This window comes from Giraffa tippelskirchi, chromosome 3 (assembly GCF_054371585.1).
Source record: "Giraffa tippelskirchi isolate mGirTip1 chromosome 3, T2T-mGirTip1v1.2.pri, whole genome shotgun sequence".
In the NCBI taxonomy this organism is placed as follows: domain Eukaryota; kingdom Metazoa; phylum Chordata; class Mammalia; order Artiodactyla; family Giraffidae; genus Giraffa; species Giraffa tippelskirchi.
Genome location: NC_137277.1, coordinates 9,324,101 through 9,332,943, shown reverse-complemented (window position 1 = coordinate 9,332,943; position 8,843 = coordinate 9,324,101). Strand labels below are relative to the sequence as shown.

The following is an 8,843-nucleotide window of genomic DNA, read 5'->3' as shown; positions in this document are numbered from 1 at the left end:
AGCCTGCCCTGGTGCTTCAGCCAGGCCTGTTGCAGCTTTTCCCAGAGCCAACAGGCAGCATCCTGTCCCCATCCCAAAGAACTGAACTCCAAGGGCAAGCTGCTTTGCTCTCCTCTATCCCCAGACCTGACCTAGAGCAGACACACGTCAGAGCTCTGATGAAGGTCAGGGTCAGAGCCCTCTTTGCTGAGGGCTGCCCTGATCAGAGCTGTGGGTGCCTCTTCTAGTCACATTCAGCCCTTAGGGACCAGTCTCCTCCCATGAGGAAGAGACATCTGTGGCCCACACTTGGGGAAGGAGAGCTGCTAGTGGAGCTGGGCGCCCAGAGAGAGGCCTCTTCTCCCTGGCAGAGGGATGGTCAACTCTGCAGAAGGCCCAATCTAGGCCGAGTGGGGCTGCACCCCACAGCAGCAGCACCAAACCCCAGCGCCCTGGGCTGTGACCAGTAACCACAATAGAACAGCAGCAGTAAGACAGAAAACACTCATCTGTAGCATTTACTACCAGCCAGGCGCAGACTCAGCACAAAAGAAACCCTTAAGTCATCAAATCCTCAAAACAGCCCATTTTGCATTTAAGGAGACTGAGGCGCAGAGAGGTTAATTGACTCGTCCCAAACCGTACACCTGCTAAGCGGGGACTTGAGTCAGTCAGGGCCCTTCACCACTCCCCACCCTCAACCCGACACTGGCCCGGGGTGGAGGCAAGCCCTGCTCCCCACCAAGGGCTGGTGGGTACAGAGGAGGGGACTCTTTGTCACCCCCCTAATTCCACCTCCATTATGCTCCCAAAGTAGGATGCTCAGACTTTGGGATCACCTTTGTATCCCTCTGCCTGGCACCCAGACAATGCCTCGCACCAAAAGGTGCTCAATAAATCTGTATTGAAACGTAGATGATGGGAAGCTACTTTTTTGGGGGCAACATAGCACAGTCCAGTTAGAGCTGGACGCTCCCGGACAAGCGACCTTAGGCACGTTCATTGGCTCTGTGCGTCTCAGTTTCCCCATCTGCAAAATGGGATGATAATAACGCTTGTCACCTGAGAGCTGTTGGGAGGCTTAACAGCTTTAACATTTGTGAAGTGTCTGGGACAGTCCTGGACACACGGTAAGAGGCACATGAGCATCTGCTCCATAAAAACTTGCCTGGTTTTGGTTTCTTCATGGGTAAGCGCAACCCTTCCTCTCTCTCCCTCAGCCCAAGCTCGCTCCGAGCCGAACGCGGCGAAAGCAGAACTACAACTCCCAGGATGCCTCGGGAGTGTGCCCAGTGTCCGCCCGACGAAAGCTGAACTACAACTCCCAGCATGCCGCGGGGGCCCTCCGGCCAGCCAAGGTCATTCGCGGCCAAAGTCGGGAAAGTCCTGCCGCTCAGATCCAACCAAGGAAGATCGGGGTTGGGGGGCCCGGCACTATCCCCGCCATGCTCCGCAGACTGGTCTGGGCCGCGACCCCGCGGCAGCGGGTCTTCTGGGCGCGGAGGTCTGGGAGCCTGGCAGAGGTTCCGGCGTACGTGGTGGACCTGCGCAGCGACACGGTGACCAAGCCCGGGCCGGCCATGAGGCGCGCCATGGCCGAGGCCGTCGTGGGGGACGACGACTACGGCGAGGACCCCACCGTCCGCGGTGAGCCCGGCGTGCAAGCCGGAGCCGGGGGTCCTCGCGGCGACCCCGGGGCGCTGTCCGTGGTGCTGGCGGGAGCGGAGGCCCGGAGCTCGGGGTGGCGGCTCAGCTGCAGGCCGTGCATTGCACTCGGTTTCCTTGCAGCTCAGTCTGACCCATCACTCGAGAGCCTGTTAGAAATGCAGAGTCTCGGGTCCCACACCGGACCTCCTGAGCCAGAATCTGCAAGTTAACAGGATCGCTGGTTGATCTGTGTGCTCATTGAAGTGCGGCCCCACGACACGATGAGCATGGGTGTTATCTCATCTTGCAGAGGAGGGCTTTGAGAAGGCAGGCCAGGTGCTCCAAGTCCCATGCCGAGTAAACGGCAAAGCAGGACTCGAACTCAGGTCTTCTCACTCTGGAACCCTTGGCTATTGTCCTGCACCCACCACCTTCCCACATGAAGACAACAGAAAACCCATCTAGAAAAGGGTTTCTCCACAGGCTGCTCCTCCAGAGGAGTGAGTTCTAGAAACCTCGAAAGTATTTTCAAGATGGTTGAAAGTTGCTGCCACCCACCCTGGTTTGAGGGGTGTTGCCATAGTGAGCCATCACTATTGCTGGGGTGTGTACAAACCGTCAGCTGTGCCAGGGGCAAGTCGTCGGGGGTCGTGACTTTAGCCCTGAGGGCCTGGATGTAGGGTCAGGTGATGATGGGGCTGATCAAGCATCCAGCAGACACCCACTGTTGGCCTGGAACTTCAAAGATGCTGACCCACTGCTCAGCAGGCAGCCTGATGCATAGACAGTCATCCCCACTGGGTGAGGGAAGTGCTGGGGTTAAAGCATCCACAGAGAGCACCTTGGGGACTAGGGGTGGGTGAGGGGAGACATGGGACTCACAGGAAAGGGGGACTTTGTGGAGGAACCTCTTCAAAGATGAATGAAATGCTCCACCCCCAGTCCCAGGCAGGGAAGAGAGTGCTGGCTCACCAGGGCAGAAGCATAGTGGTGAGAAAGGTATTCAGGATATGAATGGGGAATGTGGCTGGAGCTGGGGTGTAGGACAGCACCTTTGTTCCTGGAGGGGAGGCAGAGGCCAGATCCCATAGGTCTTGAATGTCATGGCAAAGAGAGGGGAGCTTTAAAGCAGGAGCCGGAAGCCCCGCCCCCCTTCCAGGCCCCCAGAGTCTCCTTCTGAGGGCTCCTGTCCTCGTGTTCTGGGAGAGGAAGTCAGCAGAGAAACCACAGGGCCCCACCTGCAAGGGACTGATGGGAAAGGAAGTCAGACAGGTGTGAGGTCTGGGTGGGAGAGGAGGGTTCAAACCACAGAGTTTCAATGTGGGGGGGAGGGGTGGAGAACACCGCCCAGGAGGAGGCCGGGGGTGGGGGGGGGCGGTCAGAGGGTTGACTGAGGGGCTCCTGAACCCAGATGTGCAGCCACCAAGACCGCAGACTGCAGCTGGAAGACTGGGGCTGGCGTCCTACCTGGCCACTCACCACAGCCTTGGGCAAGATGTCCTTATCCAGACAAGGGGCTCATGGGTGAGTTAGGAGAGGACTTTGACAAGTGCCATTGTTAATAGGGCCCCCACCCCCATCCCTTCCCACTTCAGAGCTGCAGGCCACGGCTGCGGAGCTGCTTGGGGTGGAGCGGACCCTGTTCGTGCCCACAAACACCATGGCCAACCTCATCTCTGGTGAGCGCAGGGCGACCTCCGCTTGCCCTCCAGGCCCTCCTTCCACACTTCTCCCTTTTGTGGTGGGGGCTGTGACAACATCAGTGGGGCTCTGAGCCTTCAGGAACCCTTAGCCACACCCTTCTCTCACCCCTTCCTGCCTGGGGGTCTTGCCCCTAACCTCTGTGACTTCCCGGCAGGCTGCCACACCTTTGTAAATTGCCTCTTTATCAAACAGCCCAGTTTCCCAGTGGGTGCCCTCTGTTTCCTGCTGGTGCCTGACTGATGCAGTGCCCCAGGCTACTGGTCCCTCAAAGGGGAGCATTGTGGCTGGCCTCCCCTTGCAGGAGGTACTCTGCAGGGGGGCTGCAGAGAATGAGGGGGGAGGTACAGAGTGTGCAATGATCCACAGGCCTAGACTTGTAGACTTAGTAGGATGCTTTCCAGCACATGGCAAGAAGGTATCTTAAAGGGGCGCTCTCTCCTAATTGGCATAAGATACCTGGGAGCTGGCTGTGGCCCTGAGGGTCAGCCTGGCTGAGCTGGGTGGGGACAGATGGGGGGAGGACTTGGCCCAGGAGGGGGTGGGGTGCAGAGGGTTGACTGAGGGCCCCCTGGACCCGCATGTGCGGCCACTGAGACCACAGGCTGCAGCTGGCAGATGCAGTCTGCCAACACTTGATCCCAACACTGCCCCCACCCCATCTACCTTAGTGATGTGTCACTGCCGGCGCCGGGGCTCCCAGCTCCTCCTGGGGCACGAATGCCACCTCCATGTCTATGAGCAGGGCGGGGTGGCTCAGGTAAGCACCCAGCACCTTTCACCCTGGGCCCAGCACAGGATGCTCAACACTTGTGGTGGGAACCTGCTTCCCAGGCTCGGGGCTGGGACCTGCAGAGAGAGAAATGGCTGGGACGGTGGCCTCTCTGGGGGAGGCAGGAAGGAGAGCCATTCCCAGATTGACCACGCAGGGGCAGGCTAGGCTCAGTCCAGCAGCCTGTATGCTGACTGTGCTCGGCACCCTGCTGCCCTCTAGTGGGCACTCAGCGCACTGGGCGCTCCGGGCGGAGGGACAGCAAACATGGCGTCTTACAGCCTCCCTTGCCTTCGCTGGGACATTTGTGCCCGGGTCCACAGCTCAGGCGGAAGCCTCCACTGCCCAGAGTTGGGGAGGAGCAGACAAGACAGGAGTAGGAGGTACTTTTGGGCCCCTGGACCTTATCCTCTGCTTCCCCCCACACCTGCAGATCGCAGGGGTGCACTCCCACCCCCTCCCAGACCTGCCCCACGGCACCCTGGACCTGGCTGAGCTGGAGAGGCTGGTCACACGGGGCCTTGGGAGCCCCTACCACCCGGTCTGCGAGCTCATTTGCCTGGAGAACACCCACAGCAGCTCGGGGGGCCGGGTCCTCCCCATGGAATACCTACGCCAGGTAGGCCCAGCTCCACCACTGTCCCCCCGCCACTAGCCAGCGACTGGCTTTATGTCCCCTGGGTCCCCTGCTGGGGTTTAGTCTCCTCTGATACATGTCTGGGTGCCCATCAGTGGCCAGAGCTGCTCTGGGAGACATGGGTGTGATTCTAGGCACAGCTGCAAAGGGAATGATGGCCCAGTGTAGAGCCCCCAGGGCCCAGCCTTTCTCCAAAGAGCAAAGACCCACCCTTTGGGGCAAGTCCCCAGGCAGCACCAGCTTGGCCGGGTCTTATGGCCAGAGTGCAAGGGCTGAGCGCTGCCACTCTCCCCGTGAGAACCTGAGGGCCAGCTCGCCCTGTACACCTATTCTTCACCTGGGAAACAGGGCTGAGGGTTCCCCTGCAATGGGGCTGTGGCACTGCTTAGATAGGATGAGGCGTCCGCGGCCTGGCCTACAGTGAGCCCACCATAAACAGGAGATAAAGCCCTTATCGTCGACCCCCTTTCACAAAGGACGCCCAGGCCCAGACCTGACTGCTCGGGTTCCAGATGGCCAAGCTGGTCACCAACCATGCAGACCCCTCGTGCTTCCTCCAGGAGACAAGCCCAGTGACTCGCTAGTGACCTTTTGGAGATCCGTCCTCCCCCCAGCTCAGCCCCTCTGACCCCGTCTGCATCTTGCCCACAGGTGCACTTGCTGGCCCGAAGCTACGGGGTCCGTGTCCACCTGGATGGGGCGCGGTTGATGAATGCCGCAGTGGCGCTAGGCGTGCCCCCTTCCCACATTGTGGAGCACTGTGACTCTGTGTCTCTCTGTTTTTCCAAGGTAGGGAAGCTACAGGAGGGTGGAGGTGCCCACCCCAGGAGGATGAGCTGTGTCCCGGTGCTCCTGGGCAGGCAGCTGCTCACCCTGGGTCCTCTAACCCCCTCCCCTAACAAGGCCACAGTGTCTGCCTCTCCACATCCCTCTTACCCCCTCCAAAACCCCAAGAACAGAGATGCACACCCATGGGCCGGTGGGCAGGACTCCTCTCTTCCCTCAGGGCCTTGGTGCACCAGTGGGGGCCCTGGTTGGGGGACCCAAGGACTTCATTGAAGAAGCCTGGCGCATCCGGAAAGCCCTGGGTGGAGGGATGCGCCAGGCGGGGGTGCTGGCTGCAGCTGCCCTGGTGGGACTGGCTGACGCCGAGGAGATGCTGCAGAGGGACCACCAGAATGCCTTGAGATTCGCCAAAGGTGCCTGGACACCCCACCACGTCCCTTTGACCCCAGGGTGGTGCCTTGTGGGTCCCCTGTAGCAGGGTCCAAGTCCCCAGCAGGCGTGCATCCCTCCAACTCGAGTAGGTGAAGGTCAGCCGCCGAACCAGGATGGGTGGGATCCAGGGAACTAGAGGGCTTCACCAGACCACACCCCGTGCAGGGCCTGGACTAGTAGGCACCCAGTGGGGGTCAGTAATTCTCTGCAGGATCTGGCAGAATGTAGCCTTTAACCTGGGTTGAATCCTCATAACCACACCACAGTGTCCCCACTTTACAGATGAGGAAACCGAGAGGTTAATTGTTTGTCTAAAGAAAGTGTTAGTCACTCAGCTGTGTCTGACTCTTTTCGAGCCCATGGACTGTAGCCCACCAGGCTCCTCTGTCCATGGAATTCTCCAGGCAAGAATACCGGAGTGGGTTGCCATTCCCCTCTCCAGGGGATCCTCCTGACTCAAGGATCGAACCTGAGTCTCCCACATTGCAGGCAGATTCTTTACCATCTGAGCCACCACTGATTTGTCTAAGGTCACAGCTAAAAAGTAGCAGGGCCAAGTGTGCCCAGGTCAGGACGAAGGCTCCCTCCTTTCTTCCCACTACGGTTGGGCTGCCCTCTGCCTTTCCTGGGTGACAAGGCCAGGGTGGTGGGGTAGCCGTAGAGCCCTGGGGTTGGGCTCAACTCACTGCAGGACTTGGGCCCAGGGCTCCAGGAACTGGCGTCCCCTGTCTGCTCCGTGGACCCCACCACTGTGGAGACCAACATGGTGATGGTGAGGGTGGACGGGCTGCCGCCTGAGGAGCTGTGCCAGCGCCTGCAGGCCGTGAGCGCTGACGAGGTGGCCCAGACCGGCCACGCAGTGCGCGTGCTGCTCTTCCCCTGGACTGAGCGGTCAGTGCGCGCGGTGTGGCACCGGGACGTCTCTGCGCAGGACACAGAGCTGGCGCTGGGAAAGTGGGCATTCGTGCTGAGGACCCTGAGGACGGGGTGACGGACCCTGTGCCTTGGCTAGGATGGACGGAGGTGACAAGGGCAGGTATCTCCAGCAAGCAGGTGGAAGGAGAGGCAGTAAAACAACACCCCTGTTATCTGCTGGTCTCCTGGGACGCCCTCACTTCCATGACACGTGGGGTGATGCCTTCCACCTGTTCATTCAGCAGACCCCACGTGCTCCTGTGTCTGGGATGGGGGCCCCAGCATGCCGGGACAGGTAGGACACCCACCACAGCCCAGGGGGCATGAGGGCATTTCAGGGACCAGCAGGAGGAAGAACGGGACACTGGAAGGGACACCGGCGTCGGGTGGCCTGGTGGGGGGCTGGGGCTTTACCTTGCAATTATCTGACTTTTTTTTTTTTTTAACAATTAATTTACCTTTTTAAACAATAAATTTCTTTTTACTTACAAAATAATGTCATTACTGCACATAATTTGGGACTGGATCTCCTTTTAGTGACTCCTGGGGTGATTTAGACTCGGTGATTAAGACCACCCTCCTCTGAGTCCCTCTGCTGTCCACCTGAAACTACCACAACATTGTTAATCGGCTACATGCCAATGTAAAATAAAAAGAATATATCTATACCACGCTCCTGCTGAGGTTAACCGGAAGACCTAGACAAAATATACTTTTGAAAACCACCTAAGAATAACCACTATTACTATTTTTTGCATATTTCATTCTGGATATATATGTATGTATATATACATTTATATGAAACTGCATGTGGATTTTTTTAAGTAGGGGAGATAGGCCATCACATCAGTGCTTTAGAAAGCCCTTAATAGGATCGTAGGAGGAGGAATAGCTTTGTGAGGGTAGAGGACACTTCAGTTTAAGAACGTTGTTTTAGCCCCACGCACGAGTAGTTAGAAGCTGCCAGAAGCAGAAGTGTAGGCATGGTGCTTAGGAGAGGACCTGGACTGGAGGCACGGAGGTGAGTGTGAGCAACAGGAGAAAAGGCATCCATGGTGGGCCAAGGAAGCCTGAAGCTAAGGACCCTCCTTCTTTGCCTCCCTCCCTTATTATTAGTTATTTATTTTTTGGTCATACTGTGTGGCATGTGGGATCTTAGTTCCTTGACCAGGGAATGAACCCAGGCCCCCTGCAGTAGAAGCTTGGAGTCTTAATCACTGGACCATCAGGGAAGTTCCTGCCTCCCTCCTTAGAAGAATCTAGATCTGTCTATACTCTGGGAAATGCAGCATCCGGGACTCCCCAAGGCCCCGGAATCACTCTCCTGTGTGAGAAGGTGACAATAACACAGAGAATCCAAAGAAAACCAGCAGCTCTATACCTCTGCACTGTCTCCTGCCCTACCCTGCCCTGCTATGCCCTGTAAATTTGTACTGTAATAGTAATCAACTGAACTGAACTGAATGGTAATCCATTGCTTGGTAACAAATTACTCCCCCACAGCGATAATCCTTTTATTATCATTCGGTTTCTGTGGTCCAGGAATTAGGGAGAGGAGTTCCGGGAGCTTCTCAGGAAGCTGCAGTGGAGACTGGACTAGGGACCAGGGCCATTGTGAAGCACCCACTGTGGACTTTGGCCAACCCAAGACTGAGGCTCACCCGGGCTGGCCTCTCTGAATCATGGCCAGGTCTGTTCTAGAGAGGGAAGGGGCAATGCCACCCCCCTCCAGTAGTTCTGGGATCTGAGGTGCACCCATGTGTGTCTGGTTCACTGCCTGTGCCGTGAGCCCAAGCCTGTCTGCAGAGAGGCCCAGGGTTAAACCCTCACACTGCTGACCCCTGGCTGCTGTGAGAGAGGAGGCAGAGGTCAGGTGAGAGCCTCCCAAGCTGAGAGGGCCTGCCCACAAAGCCAGCCCCTGGAACCAGCGTGAGGCCCCGGGGGTCCTCCCTGCCTAGGCCAGCCAGAGATAAG

General features: G+C 58.0%; 1 protein-coding gene across 1 annotated transcript; it reads left to right on the top strand.

Moving 5' to 3' along the window:
• Nucleotides 1-1,326: 1,326 nt before the first annotated feature.
• LOC145540673 (uncharacterized) lies at nt 1,327-7,362 on the top strand. Its single transcript, XM_081575681.1, has 7 exons — nt 1,327-1,626; nt 3,222-3,305; nt 3,999-4,087; nt 4,533-4,718; nt 5,388-5,525; nt 5,743-5,935; nt 6,659-7,362. The coding sequence occupies exons 1-7, from the start codon at nt 1,425-1,427 to the stop codon at nt 6,943-6,945; spliced, it is 1,179 nt and encodes a 392-aa protein (XP_081431807.1). The 5' UTR covers nt 1,327-1,424; the 3' UTR covers nt 6,946-7,362.
• Nucleotides 7,363-8,843: the final 1,481 nt, after the last annotated feature.

Excerpts from the sequence above, each read along its gene's own strand:
- LOC145540673 (XM_081575681.1), top strand. The coding sequence starts at position 1,425 with ATGCTCCGCAGACTGGTCTGGGCCGCGACCCCGCGGCAGCGGGTCTTC. Across the intron at positions 1,627-3,221 it reads CGAGGACCCCACCGTCCGCG|AGCTGCAGGCCACGGCTGCG; the intron begins GTGAGCCCGGCG and ends TTCCCACTTCAG. Across the intron at positions 5,936-6,658 it reads TGCCTTGAGATTCGCCAAAG|GGCTCCAGGAACTGGCGTCC; the intron begins GTGCCTGGACAC and ends ACTTGGGCCCAG.